Source organism: Rhineura floridana, chromosome 8 (assembly GCF_030035675.1).
Source record: "Rhineura floridana isolate rRhiFlo1 chromosome 8, rRhiFlo1.hap2, whole genome shotgun sequence".
Lineage (NCBI taxonomy): Eukaryota > Metazoa > Chordata > Lepidosauria > Squamata > Rhineuridae > Rhineura > Rhineura floridana.
The window spans coordinates 113,273,860-113,289,815 of NC_084487.1; the positions used below are offsets into that span (position 1 = coordinate 113,273,860).

At 40.4% G+C, this 15,956-nt stretch overlaps 1 protein-coding gene across 23 annotated transcripts in view; it reads right to left on the bottom strand.

The window, feature by feature from the left end:
* MAGI2 (membrane associated guanylate kinase, WW and PDZ domain containing 2) overlaps positions 1 to 15,956 on the bottom strand; it is a 1,014,264-nt gene that overhangs the window by 454,270 nt on the left and 544,038 nt on the right. For all 23 annotated transcript variants that reach the window (XM_061582129.1, XM_061582109.1, XM_061582110.1 and 20 more), the window contains one exon: positions 4,271 to 4,390. In XM_061582129.1, coding sequence (XP_061438113.1) covers positions 4,271 to 4,390 — 120 coding nt within the window. The remainder of the gene's footprint in view (positions 1 to 4,270; positions 4,391 to 15,956) is intronic.

Consider the following 15,956-nt stretch of genomic DNA (forward strand, 5'->3'; position numbering starts at 1 on the left):
CTGCCCTTGAGGTTGGTCCAGAAGCTGCAGCTGGTGGAAAATGTGGTGGCACAACTACTCATGGGCAGGGTTTTGCCGACATGTCACCTTGCTGCTGAAGGAATGCACTGGCTGCCCATTTGCTACGTGACCAAGTTCAGGGTTCTGGCTTTGGTGTACAAAGCCCTATACAGTTTGGGACCAGGACCCCTGAAAGATCGTCTTACCCCTTATATACTCAGTTATCAGTGCACTCTGTAGGTGAGATCCTCCTGCAGATGCCATCTTATCAGGAGGTCTGTTCCGCATAACACAGGAAGCAGACCTTTAATGTTATAGCACCTACCCTTTGAAATTCCCTCTCCTTCAGTATGAGACAGGCACCATCTCTGTTATCTTTTGGGTGTCAACTGAAGACCTCCCTCTTTCAACAAGCCTTTTAAGTACAGACCTTATTCCAGTCTGTGTCTGTGTTGGAACTGCTTTTTAAGATGTTTTTAAAGCTTTTTTAAAAATATGTTTTTGAAGTTTTGTTTTAATATGTTTTTAAAACTGTTTTGTAAGATGTTTGAGTGTTTTTATAGTGTTTTATGGTCACCATAAGTCGGGATTGACTTGAAGGCAGTCCATTTCCATTTTCAGTTCTTTCCCACTTCTGTAACATGCAATATTGACTATCATTGGAAACAGAGCTTTGTTTTCTCTATAAGAAATACTACCTGTGTAGCACATGCTTAAATGTTACCTAGGTTTGCTGATTGTCTCGATAGGAAGTTAACAGTGGGGTCATCTGGCAGAAGAATTGGGACAGATTATGTCTTTTTGACAACTTTCTATAAGCAAAAGTTTGTGGCTGTCACAGAAGTGAAAGGAAGGAGAAGGTGAATTGTGAAGGAACTTTTAAATGACTTCAGTAAGTGAACAGGAATCAGGTGTCTAGTTGCGAATGGCAAATTCTGGCAATCTCCTGACACCGACCATTTTCCACAAAAAGCTTGACATGTCTTGATGTCAAATCAATATTCTTTTGTTTTGGAGAAAACAGCAACTGTATTTATTTCTTTATTTATTCTTCCTTCATGGAGCTCAGAGCAAAGCTATACACTACATTGAAAATGAATGGTGTATTAATCTGACAACTAAGCATCCTCAAAGAGAGACAATTTTGAGTGGATAATTGGAGCGTGTGTAAAAAAAAAGGTTAATTATTCAGCCAGGCAAATTTTTCCCCTTGAACCCCACACTCTGTGTTTGGAAGGTAAACATGAATCTATAACCTTTGCTGGGGAAAAGCCTCTTATTCTACTTTTCATGTAAATTGTCCATCCCAAGGGTGAAACTTTGGAACACAGAACCATCCATTAAAGTAATGTTATATATTTGTGCATTATAATGTGGATTTTGGCATTCAGAGCAGCTCATATATGGTTCCAAGCACTGTTCAGGTCCAGACTTCTTTTGTGTGAAATGTGCCTTTGCAAATCTCTAGTGGAAAATGCCGTATTCCATAGTTTCAGCTGTAGGTCGCAGGACAGAAATAATGTTAGTAATACGTTCCTTCACACCTCTGGATACATTTGTCAGTATATGGCACGTTGCAAGTAAATTCTGTAGTCCATTTGGTATAAAAGGGACTGCACCACAGTCTCCCATTGTGCTGTTGCTGCCACTAGGAATCTGACAAACATTGAAGGGAAGGTGCTTGCATAAGAGAACCCCTTCTTTCAATCTTCACAAGCAGGATCAGAGTAAACAAGGATTACCAGGTAAACACAGCCCTACTTGTAGCAGACTGCTGTGAGCCGCCACCACCTTATCCTTGCCCAATGTGAAGAACCTTACCATGGTGTAAGGGAAAGAGAAAGGCAGAGGCAGCAGTGGCAAATGCTCCCTGTTGTACAGTGGTGGGGAACCCCCAGCCCATGGGCCTAATTTGCCCTGCAAAGCTGTTTCCCCCAAACTGCACATATATCTCACACCAGATGTCTATGTAGTATCAGGTGTGGAACGGGTAAAGACACAGCTGGAAAGGAACACAAATGGGAGCTTAAAGTGTTCTCCTGATGGTTCCTTGGCAAACAGGGCTTGCTGGTTGTGACTGAAACAGCAAGCTCCTTTGAAGGTGTCTGCTTGTAGGCATAGTCCAGATTCAAGCTACGCCTTGAAATGGACATTTTTCCTTTGCAGAACAGCTTTGCAAACAGCTTTGCCAGTCTGCAGAGCAAAAATGTGTTTGCTGGCACAGTTTCCATCCAACGTGCACCTGCAAACAGACTAACCAGAATGTGCTATCAACACCAATCACATCTGATGAGATGACATAAGGTAATCAATAGGTGGCTGGCCCCGCCCCCTGTCAGAAATGGCCCATGGATAGTGGGCTAGTTCTGGATCTAACCTTTGGGCTGAAAAAGGTCCTCCACCCCTGAAGTAGAATGTCCTTTTTTCTTTCTTACCAAAGACTGGAACTGAAACGACCAGTCCCAGCATCTCCGGGGTGGGAAATGATGCAGCCCGGACCTTTTTCCTTGCTGGCAATGGTGCATGCGGTGTCATTTTCCTGATGGAGATGCTGCAACTAATAGTTTTGGTTCCAGTCTTTGGGACTAATAGTTCCAATCCCAGTTGCTGGTGGGAAAAAGATGCTTCACCAGAAGCTTGGAAGCAACCACAGCCGCCATTTCCTCTGACTTTCTGTTTCCCTGCCCTAGATAAAGGTAATAAAATATACTCTTCTATATACACGTAGAAAGCAAAACCAACATGATTTAAATGAACAGTTTGAGGTCTACCTGTTCCTTCACAGAAAAGTGAAATCATGCTGTCATCCAGTATGTTATTATTTACTTTATTTTAACATTAATAAAATACACATCGAGAACAAAATGTTACCAAAATTAGCAAAAAAAGACTCTTCCATTGACACAAAAATAAGGCATAAGATGGTAATTAAGGAAAAAGGAAATAAGCAAACATTGAAAGATAAAACCAATAAAAATCATATAAGGGAAATAAAAATCCAATAGCCCCTGACCAGAAGAAAACATGAAAAAACCCAAACATGGTTTCTATAAATATCTTTGCATATTACCATCCATTCCTATCCTAGTATTATGCAACATACTTCCATTTCACACATACTTTTTTATGATCTTGAATAAGTATGACATGAGGCAAATCAACAGTAACCCTAGAGGCATCATTAAACTGCCAGCTTGTCACTTCTCAAGCAGATATTTTTAAATCAACCTATCACTGACATTCCCTATCTACTTGCCAGATAGTTACGGAGCTAGGTATCTTTAAAACTTTTTTTAAAAGTTTTGCAAAAATCTACATAACATATTTATTTTAAAATTGCTGATTCGGCTTCTGTTTTACATAATATCTGAAGAACCATCAGTAATGTGTAAAAGGGTGCAGTGGAACAATGTGTGTGTGTAGAGACAGAACTGTCCACCCCATTTTCATTCACAATCTCAGCCCTGGAAATGTGCTGAATGAGCAATTATTTGGTGTAAGGATCTAAAACTGATCTCAAACAATTATGAAGTATGATGCTATTCAATAAACCCAGATTAAGGAGAGGCCAAATTTTTAAAAAGACTCTTTTTTTACTATTAGGCAAGACTTTATTTTTCGTGTAAGTTATGAACACAACCTCTGCATGATCCCAGCATGATACACCAATTCCTGGAGCTTGAGTCATAACCACTTTCCAGTACTACACAAACAATTTGGCTGGTAAATTTGTTCCTCCAAAAGTCCCCTGAATACCCAGATACAAAGATAAAGGTATACTGGTGAACTCTCATTGATTCTCTGTGCCTGTAGAATCCCACCTTTAATGCTTTAATTTATTAATATTTGTTTTGTAATATCTGGATTATTACCCAAGTGTATACAAAGAATGTTGACTGCATTTTTCCTTTTTTGTATCTGTTATATCTTATTTCATTTCATTCTTCTTATTTCATTAATTAAATACATTTTTTTTAAGTATGCTACTGCTCAGCTGTGCAACACCTTAACTTTGCTGGTGATTGATTGGTTTAGTTTTCACTTGTCATTCTCTCTTCCCCTCAGGTGGCACGAATTCCAGTTACATTGAGCTTATTTGCATTCAGATTTTTAATAGAAAAAATAAACTTTCACAACTGCCATCTGGCTCCTCATGAATAGAAGATAACGGCTACTATGATACATTCTAATGGGATGTCCTAATGCAGTTCTAGAAAACGGAGGAAAACATGATGAAAACATAAAAGCAGAAATAAAAAACACAGCTTACCTTCATATGTTCCACTTTCTAAAAGAGCACCACTTTTCTCTAGTTCCATAAAATCTTCAACAGTGATGAAAATATAATCCACACCAGGGACTTCCCCCTCCTTATGAGGCCTTGTAGTGCCTAATTTGAAAAAAAGAACACACAGACAGCTATTATACACTTTTTCAGTACCTTTAAATAAAAAAACCCTTTTCTTTATTCACATAGGCTTGTAAATTGTGTTTTGAATCTAGACTATTGCTTTATGCTTATGCTATCTTTGCTGCAAAGAAGTGCGGGTTTTTTTTTTGCTATATACTGTTTATTGTTTTTAATTATCATATATTGTTTTTTAATATGGTTTTGTTGAAAGCCACCTTTGTTGGCTTTATTGTTGGCTATATAAAATTAATAAATAATAATAGTGCTGCCCAGAATCCTCAAGCCTTGGCATAAGAAGAGTGGGATTGGCTTCAGAAACAGGGGTTCATCTACTGCATCCATTAACCCTTCTCCATGCAACTACTACCTCCACATAACCACTATGATAAAGGAAAGGATTTGCCATTGCCCCCTGATAACATTAGCAGTTTCAGTGAACTTGCTGCCTGAGTCCCCTCGACCTTACACTCTCCTATTCCCAGTGGAATTCCCAAAGAACTGAGAGTCATCCCTGTACGTAAACCCAATGGTTTATGTGGGTGCTACTGCATCACACACACCAAAACCATTTTCTAGGAGGAGAGTGTGAGGGCATGGTGCACAACAAAATGCTGAGTCTATTTGCCTTATCTTGCTTTTCACAGCCCCTATTCATTTGCAGCTGTTAAATCTAAAACCTAAATTTGTCTTGGTGTGCCAGTCCCAACTCAAACCCCCTTCAGTTTAACAGAACATTTGCCAGCAGCTCCCCCACATCATGCTATTAGCCTTAGTAGGCAGCAAGGTTTTTTGTTACTTTCCCCCTTAACTAAGCAGTTTTTTAAAAATCTGTCATTATACTAACAACCACTTTGGGGCTACTTGGACTGTCTACTAGTTGTGACATGAAAAGGCCAATACCTCAACTTCACCGGCTGAAAAATCTGATGCTACAATGAGTGAGCCAATTCTGACAAATAATGCAACATTCTGGCTTTATTACCCTGTCCTGAATGACACCATACAATTTATAATGCTGCCACACTTGATGCTGAAAAGCAATTGCTATTCAAAATTAAAGAGATCTTTCTCTAAAACATGTCATTTGCATCTTTTGCGAAGGCACTTCATAACCCTAATGTTGCTACAGCTACTCAAAGCAATTAAAGAGAACTGTGGTTCCAGGTAGGCTACCTCACAATAGAAATCTCACTGAATTGCTAAGAGCCATTATTATTCATGTGCTTCACAATACTATTATACCCTCCCTATTTATTCAGGGATAATGCAATAGCATTTATTTGCCTTCGGAAGAGCTCACCTTCGAGACTTATCACCCTGTGTTATATTCAGGGCTGGCATCAGGCTGCCGTGAGCCCTTGGTCATCAAACTGCAGGGCCCGCGGCAGCAGCAGTGGTGGCTTAAATAGGCTCTGGCCCCATCAATGGATTAGCATGCTGTGCACGTATCTTGGGCGATGGCAAGCATGTGCATGGAATATGCTGGCGCAGCACCATGGCACCACAGGAAGTTGCATGGCCAACCTGCACCAGCAGCCGTGGATGGGCTTGGGAGGTGGCACCTGCTACGTGATCTGTGCCAGCATCAGGTCATGGGACACACACTCTGCAACCCAATGAGAGGGCAGATCACAGATCAGGAGCTGAACCTGCCCAGATCCAGCAGCAGGAGCCCTTCACAGCACCAGGGACTCTCAGCCAGTGCCCAACCTGGCTGCCACTGGTACTGGGCTTGGTTATATTGGTTTTATTTACATATATACAGGGAGAACCTTGGAAGCAAGTACACCCATATGAACATGTAGCACAATCCGCAAACCCTGCATCAGACGCCCAGAACAGCTACCCCCCCCCCAGTTTAGCTAATTCCAGCAACGCTATTGGCTCACTCTTCTCCAAAAACAAATCTGCCAAAATGGTTTGTCTATCATTCAAGCCTCTAGTATCTCAGATACTGCCATTGCAGGTAAATTACAATATCCTTGGTTATTTAAAAACATGAAGATTCCTTTACCAAGGCTTATTGATTATTCACTAGGCAATACTTTAGGCAGAATCACAGAGATGCACCCATTCACAGTAATCAAACAAAAATAGTTTTGGTTTTAAAGGAAAGCTTGATATTTGTAATCCTGGATTTTTAAATGTTTTTAAATGGATGTATACAAATGTTTTAAATACAAGAATAAATAATTGATGGAGACTGAGCAATTGGGATTAACCCTGATACAGAATTTCATTGTTTCTTTTTTAACTACAGGATATAAACATGCCTGAGCTTGATCTAAAAAGAGCATCTCTACCTCTTGCAGATTGCCAGATTGGGATAAGGAAGCAGAGGCTAAAAAACAGCATACAGCTTGGGAAATGCCCCTCTGACACCTTGCTTCCAGCATGCAGATGGTTTCAGTGCACTGTACTATTAACATAGTGCATATGGATGAGGACTAGAGCATTGGAGTCAATCCTAAAAAAATTGCCAATCCAGATGTGCCATAACACAACAAACACCTACCCTTGATTATCCTAATCACTATGGAAGTGCAATGTGAGAGATGCTAGTAGTGTTACAGATGCATGGCTGGGTTATTCCAGTATTGCAGAAGCATATGATGCATAAACCGTTCCATCTAGTGGCAGCAGAGGGAAAGATGGGAAGTAAGCCCACTCTACTGAAAGACCAGCTGCATTTGGCTCCGCCTCTCCCAGAATTGTTTCCATTTAAGAGGATCATTTTAAGAACTTTGTAACTTTAAGACAGGAGGGGGAAACCTTTTCCAGCATGAAGGCTGCATTACATTGGTGGTAATTCCAGCAGTAGGCAGGGCAAAAGTAAAAAGTGGAAGGGGCCATACCCACATAGTCACACACAGTTAACACACAAACACAATCGTGCATACAATACACACACCCTTAGCTCACCCTTGACACATCTTTTATGCATACATATAGGACGGCAAATTTCAAAAGACAGCTGCGTTTTGGTTCATGTATTTTTTGGGGGAAGCGCAAATTAGCTAAATTCACACTAAAACACAAACTAAACCAAATTTCTCTCCCATCCCTACATCAAAGACCTATGGTATTTTGACAATGTTTACATGTATTTACAAACAAGGATCCATTTGTTTCAATGGATCCTTTTTTGGCAATGCAAACTGCAGGTGTGGGAGGCCTGATCTGCATTGGGATCAAATGGGGGGCAAAGGATTAAAGCCCCTCTACCTCCCATGTTAGGATCCTAATGTGCAATGGGACTTCACAGCAATTTCTGTCCTTCATCCTGTAGCCAGTACATAACTCGAGGAAGAGGGGGTGAGGCTTTGTCCAAAGACCTCAGATAGGAAGCCTCCATTAGTTGCTGTATGATTTTTAATTGTGCTTTTATAGACATGCTGCAGGTCACCTGAATGAAACTGGCAAAGCGCTCGTGGTTCACAGTCCACAGTTTGGGAAATCCTGTTTTACATTGTATGCCTAAGACCAGGGACTGTTTTGTTTGTTACTGATCTCACATAAGACAGAGAGTAAAAAAATAAAAAAATATTTAAACAAACAATAAAACAAAAACAAACTGCTTAAACTAACATGGATGTACTGACATTGGTGTAATCCTACTTATTTCACTATAGCTTCAGCCATTTTGGATATATTTTCAGACCTTATACAAAGAGTGATCAGTAGTTTCCCACCCACTTTGCTAGATACAGAATTCCCGACTGATGTGATTTACAAGAGCCTATATTGTTATAGGAACAGTATGATGAAGAACCAGAAATTTTAGAATGTGAGGTGAAAGCTGCTCTTAAAATACTTGGAAGGATCACCAGGAACAGATGGCATACCAATAGAATTGCTACAAGCTAATGAGACTGAATCTGTCCAAATTATGACAAAAAATTGTCAAGAAATATGAAAAACTAAACAATGGCCCACAGACTGGAAGTGTTTAATATATATCCCAATTCCAAAGAAAGGGGATCCCGGGCAATGCAGTAATTATCGAACTATTGCCTTAATATCCCATGCAAGTAAAGTAGTGCTCAAGATTCTACAACAAAGGCTCTTACCATATATGGAGCGAGAAATGCCAGACATCTAAGCTGGATTTAGAAAGGGAAGAGGCACCAGAGATCATATTGCAAACATGCATTGGATAATGGAACGGAGCCAGGAATTTCAGAAGAAAATCACCCTGTGCTTTATAGATTACAACAAAACCTTTGACTGTGTAGATCATGAAAAACTATGGAATGCTTTAAAAGAAATGAGGGTGCCACAGGATCTGATTGTCCTGATGCACAGCCTATACTCTGGACAAGAGGCTACTGTAAGGACAGAATATGGAGAAACCAATTGGTCCCCCATCGGAAAGGGTGTAAGACAGGGGTGTATTTTATCACCCTATTTGTTTAATCTATACGCAGTACATATCATATGGAAAGTGGGATTGGACCAAGATGAAGGAGGTGTGAAAATTGGAGGGAGAAATATCAATAATTTAAGATATGCAGACGATACCATACTACTAGCAGAAACCAGTAATGATATGAAATGAATGGTGATGAAAGTTAAAGAGGAAAGCACAAGAGCAGGACTGCAGCTGAACGTCAAAAAGACTAAAGTGATGACAACAGAAGATTTATGTAACTTTAAAGTTGACAATGAGGACATTGAACTTGTCAAGGATTATCAATACCTCGGCACAGTCCTTAACCAAAATGGAGACAATAGTCAAGAAATGAGAAGAAGGCTAGGCCTGGGGAGGGCAGCTATGAGAGAACTAGAAAAGATCCTAAAATGTAAAGATGTATCACTGAACACTAAAGTCAGGATCATTCAGACCATGGTATTCCTGATCTCTATGTATGGGTGTGAAAATTGGACAGTGAAAAACATGGATAAGAGAAAAATCAACTCATTTGAAGTGTGGTGTTGGAGGAGAGCTTTGCGCATACCATGGACTGCGAAAAAGACAAATAATTGAGTGTTAGAACAAATTAAACCAGAACTGTCACTAGAAGCTAAAATGATAAAACTGAGGTTATCATACTTTGCACACATCATGAGAAGACCTGATTCACTAGAAAAGACCATAATGCTGGGAAAAACAGCAGGGAGTAGAAAAAGAGGAAGGCCAAACAAGAGATGGATCGATTGCATCAAGGAAGCCACAGACCTGAACTTACAAGATCTGAACAGGGTGGTTCATGACAGATGCTCCTGGTGGTCACTGATTCACAGGGTTGCCATAAGTCGTAATCGACTTGAAGGCACATAACAACAACAGCAACATTAGTATATTGTACATATTACCAGTGTTCTAAACTTCAGTGACATAACATTCAAAGATCTGTCTACTATGATCTTTTTAGGCTTAAATCATTTGGGGCCAAGCTACCTGAACCTGACATCCTCGTTTCCTGGTACCCCCACCCCACAACATTTGCTGTGAGGTCAGCTGGAGTGCTACTGTTTTCCAAGCCTGAGGGTTATTTTGTCCTCAAAGTACTTCTTTGTCTTGTTTTGCCACTTGGAATTTTCTTGTATGGGATGCACTCCCAACCAGCTTGAATTATATGCTCAATTTGTTGACACCTTGACAATCTCTGGGCTCTCCATGTGGCGGATGGGAAACTGAAAGCCATCCACACAGGAGAGCTGTATAATTTATGTGCTTTTTGTTTGTTACTTGTTTGTAAGGCATTTAGAATGTGGGAGTGGAGGCTCCAATCCTTCAGAAAGACAGAACAGGAAATGTGCCGGACAAACTAAATGTGTGGAGGGAAAGAGGGTTCTCAACTTACCAACCTCTGCACATTCAGCAAAAAATCTGAAAGGGGCTTCTACACATGCAGATATCCAGAAGAAGGTCTGCTCTGAGCTTGTGAAAGCAGGTGTAGGGTGTAGCCACAAAGAGAATAGAAATGACAAATAACCAATTTAGATACCAAGTCTCTTGGTGGCCTTAAGACAAGCTACTTTTCTCTCCCCATCAGCTCCACATCTACAGTAGGGCTGTTCTGAGGATTAATAACAGATGGAGTACTTGGAACACTTGAGACAAGGTGCAAAAATGGCTGTTGTTGATACTGTTAGTATTCCAGCAAAATAGATATACTTTGCTGATAAACTCAAGGAAGCTGAAACGATAATAATGAGAAATAGGTAAAACCTGTTTCATTTAAAATCACATTTATACATGAGTGAATGCTGAAAGGGAAGGGAACACAGCTGGTGCCTTGACAAATAGGTACTTTGGACTTGAGAGAGGACTCCAAAGAAGATCTTGCCTCAGGAACCCCCTGTGCTACCACAGGGCAGCACAACCAGGAGACACGTGTTATTTTTAATACCATTTAGAGAACCCATCATTCTGGATCTGTTACTGTGAGACTATATCATTGTCTATAAATACAATTTTGTTATTATGAACCACTTTTAGAATCATTATGATTGAAGAGTGGTACAAAAATATTTTTTAGATAAATAAGCCACACTTACAGAGTACCCTCTTGTGCAGATACCAACAGATTGTCACTTCCAACTACTGGGAAGTCCAGCCCCCATGGCTGGAGAGGCAGTCAGTGTCCAGAGGGAACTGCAACCAGGCAGGCAACTAGCCAGCACATAAAGACAGCTTGATGACCTCCCTAAGCAATACATTGCTCAGAATGAGAGAATGCAACAGACCTTGGAGCTGTAACAGCATACAGTGGTACAGAATTAGCTCTCAGAGACTATTTCCCAAACCACTATGATTTTGATCTGTAGTATGAATTTTTCAGCTTGAACTAGAAACACAAGCAAAAGGGGGATAGGCTGGGCATCAAACTGCCCTGGTGGGCTAGCAGTTTTGTTCCTCTAACCTTAGCGCGTAGTCAAAGTGGGGAATCGGGGACTGATCCACATCTTGAAGTCTCAAGACATGCTTTTTGATCATATGGAGAAGCCTTCAGTGTAATTTTCTAGCACAGAAAAATAAACTATTAATATGAAGAAAAGCCTTAGTAAAAGATATATCTGTATTGTTCCCTTTATAGCAAGAAGGGTTGAAATAAAATCTCCTAAGTATACAATGCTCTTTAGTTTTGCTGGATATGTACCTAGAGTGAATGCATGTTCTGCAGTTGAAACAGCTTGTTACAGATAAATATATGCAAGGCTTATCATACCTTAATATAACCAGAGGGCTCCTGCAGAATTGGATTGCTAATCTTTAATAAAGATCAGATGAGAGCACAATATGACCTTGCATACATCTTGCCATAACAAATCTTAGCAATATTTAATGAGCTTTTTTGCCTGTTTTGCCTCTTTACATAGAAATAATATTGCCATAAGGAATAAAACTGGTTGAGAATTTCTACTCATCTCTGTCAGAACTACATAAAACAGAGTCTTTCTGTATTTGTCTTGCTCTTCTAAACTCCCAGATGACACAAACAGTGAACATTATTTTCAAGGAAACTAACTTTACATGTATTACAAGGCAGAAAGCTCCAAGTGTTTATGATACTCGTTGAGAGTAGTAGAGTAAAACACAACACCATAAAAGTTTAGAAATCCTTCCCTAGCTAAGAATTATAATAAGAAAAAGCACCACATCTCTGCTTCGTTACATGATATGCAATGGATATAGACACATCATTGTGGTTCAAATAACTGTTCCCATGACATCCTGTTCCTCGCAGCATCCCTGTACACTAATAATATGAAAGCAATCACAATGAGGGTCACTGTACTGGAAGTACGAACTGGGTCTTAGGGAGAAATATGCTGGGACAATATTGTGTAATCTCACATACATATGCTTCCAATTGTCAGGCTGACCTTGACAAGACCAGCTATTCTTAGGGATGTAAGAAGATACTCACAGAAGAAAAATTCAGTAGAACTTGCCTGCATTTGAAGGATTTTCAGAAGCATCACAGCTCAGACACAATTAGTCCCAAGCTCAGTCCTTGGCATCTACAGATGGGGCTGGAAAAGATTCATGGCTGAACCTCTGGAGAGATACTACAGTGGCTAGATACTCAGCTAGATGGGCCAATGGTCTGATTTGGTATAAACTAGCTCCTTATGCTTATTTATTTGCTAAAAATGTTGCCATATTGTACCAAACTGCAACTGCTGCAAACTGGCATGGCTTAGCATTGCTCTACTACAGACAGTGTGGTACTATCTGTATATTATAACAAGGCTACTAGGTGACAGAACTGATCTGCTGGGTATTGTCATAACAATACTGACATAGGTTGAATCCAATAGTACTCTTTCAGGTGTGGAAGCCATGTGAAAGGCTGTTTTATACCTTGCACTAAAGCACACATTCCCAAACTGTGGTCCACGGACCACTGGTAGTCCACACGCTTTATTAGGTGGCCCATGGCATGTCTACAAAAATATAATTAAAAATCATACAGCATCTAGCACAGCAGATTACAGTTGCTACAATAGGGAACTGAATATTAGGCAGGCGCCATCTCTGTTATCTTTCCGGCGCCTTTTGAAGACTTTCCTCTTTCAACCAGCCTTTTAAGTTGAGACCTATCCCAGTCTGCATCTGTGTCAGAATTGTTTAATATGTTTTTTAATAATGTTTTTAACCCTTTTTAAAGTTGTTTTTTTTAAAAAAATGTTTTTAATGCTGTTTTGTTTTAATGCATTTTAATATCTGTTTTTATGATGTTTTAAAGTGTTTTAGTGCTTCGTTTGCCGCCCTGGGCTCCTGCTGGGAGGAAGGGTGGGATAAAATTAATTAATTAAATAAATAAATAAATAGGGAGAAAAATCATTCAGTGGTCCACCGAGGTGCTCAGCAATTTTCAGGTAGTCCATGGAGAAAAACATTTGTGAGCCACTTTACTAAAGTGCATGAAAACGTGAAACTAAATCCAGAAACCAGAACTTCTACAAAACATATAGAGTAAAGCACCTTCACAAACTGAACAGTTCTGTTAATGTGGAACGGTGCTAATGGTGATTTTCTTTCCATTCAAGGTTCTTGGATCCAGCCCCATGACTTGCAATCAAATTGTTAATTGAGTGATCTTGGTCCTATTGGCAAACTCCCAATTCCATCTACAATGCATCTACTTTCAAGAGTAGCTCTGACCGAAAATTAAACCCATCTATAAAGGAGCTCATTCTTAGCTCTATTCCTAACCTATAAAGCTTCTTTTCCCCTTTATCTCTGCCAAGAATGCTTTTCAATATATTAATAATATTATTCACAGGGCAAAAAGCCTTAATAGTATGATGTGTGAAGTGAATTCCTTGAGTTAAATCTAGTGTAGAAGATAACTGTCACACATTGTATATGTGTGTGTGTCTGTATGTGTATGAATGAAGGGAACATGGTGTGTGTGTGTATGAAACAAACACAGGTTTTTATCTTACAGAAGAATACTAAAATGTGTTTTACATCATTCTTGGGAAATTATGGGCTTTTCAATATTTAGGAGGTTTGGAGTATTTATGAAGTGAAAGATTAAAAGAAAAGAAGCTATATTTGAATTTTACTCAACTAGAAATTGGTATTTCAAAAGAAAATATAATGCATTTGATTCAGAGAAGCTAGTAAAAACTCTTTGTAAGACACAGAGCTTTCTTTAATTAATTTACAGGTGCCTCAAAAACCCCTTCCATAAAGTTAACCCCTTTAGAGGCCTTTTGTTCCAGTAATATTCTAAAAAAGCATTGCAGAAAAGTTGTATGTTAGAGATTGCAAGAGACAGCCAAGTAGGAGAATGCTGCACTGCAATAAAGGTAAGCAAGCTGCAGTCGCTCCTATTTGTCCAAAATTGGGGGGGGGGCAGCTAGAAGTAGGAACTCAAGGCATAAATATTAGATACCTGATTTGTAATGTAATTTTAAAAATGAGTTTTATATTATTATTAATTATATTTATTAGTCACTTTTCTCACCGAAATGGCCCAAAGTGACTTACATTAAAACCAGTTAAAACAAACACAATCAATAAAACCTAAAACACATTGAAACTAGTTATAAACAAACACAACCAATCAAAAACCCTAAAACACATCAGTACAAAATAAAAGACAAGGCTACAGGTCCTGCTCCTCTAAAATAACCCACCAATAGCTAAAGCCCCACACATTAAGGGCCAAAAGCCTGGGTAAAGAGGAAATTATTTGCCTGATGCTTAAAGACAGATAAAGAAGAAGCTAGGCTTGTCTCCCTGACAGCCAGGATGTTTTGCTGCCTTCTGGCATGCAAGATCAAGCCAAAATGATCTGGTTCAGTGATTCCCAAACCTTTCCCCCCATGGACCACTTGAAAATTCTGAGGGTTTTGATGGACCACTTAATGATTTTTTTTGGTCTGTTATTGCAATTGTAATGTGCTGTGCTAGATGCTGTATGATTTTAAATTGTTTTTTACAGATATTCTGGGGACCACATAATCTAGCACAGTGCTTCCTGACCTTTATGAGTACTGGACCCCCTTTGTAAGCTCAAAAAATTTCATGACCCCCCCATGCTAATTGTAATTTTAGTCTCTGTTAATTGAAAAAATGGTGTGTGGCAAAATCATATCTCCAAATATCCCTTTCCATTAAAAGCTCCCTCCTGCAGATGGGGAGGAGTTGCAGGGCCGGCCCTAGACATGCCGGGGGGCCCTTGGGCACCAGCTTGCCCTGGGCCCTGGCATGCATGTGTGCACGCACACATACACATGTGCGCGCGCCCAGGGCCAGCCCCAGGCACGCTGGAGCCCTTCGGCAAAAGCCTGCCCCAGGCCCCAGGCCCCAGCGCTCCCCTTCTGCGACTTGCGCACAGCGAGAGCTTCAGGACCCCACCATTCCCTTCCTTAACTTACCTTGTTCTACCATTGCGAACACAGCAGTGCCCTTAAGAAAGATGGCGGCTGAGGTTTCCTTAAGGAGCTGAAGCCTCTGCTGCCATCTTGGTTCATGGCAGGGATGTGAGCGCACAGCACGCATGCGTGTCATCAGCCAAGATGGCGGCAGTGGCTTCAGCGCCTTAGGAAAACCTCAGCCGCCATCTTTCTTAAGGGCACCGCTGCGTGCGCAACGGCAGAACAAGGTAAATTAAGGAAGGGAATGGCGGAGCTCCGAAGCTCTCAGCCTGCAATCCGCAGCAGCGATCTTGCCGCGAATTGCAGAAGGGGAGCAGAGGGGGCCCCCAGGGGCTCCTGTAGCCTCAGGGGCCCTCGGGCCAGTGCTCCACCTGGCCACCCCTTGGAACCGGCCCTGAGGAGTTGCTTTCTTTTCTTAATGCAAAGATCCAATCAAATTGGTATCCCCCTTCCCCCCCCCCGAGTCTGAAGGTAGGAAGGGCAGGGTGTAAATTAAATAAATAAAACAGTCTTAGAAGGTTGCATAATCTTAGCAGGGGATGTTGCTGTGAGGGGGCAAGGTGTGACTATTATGAAGGGACCCTGCACTTCTAAATTTGCCACTACACTACTGTTTAAGGGCTTTATTACTTTTAAACCAACTATTAAAACTTAGTACAGTTCATATTTTTCATGTTTGCTATGCTCATTCCTACTCACC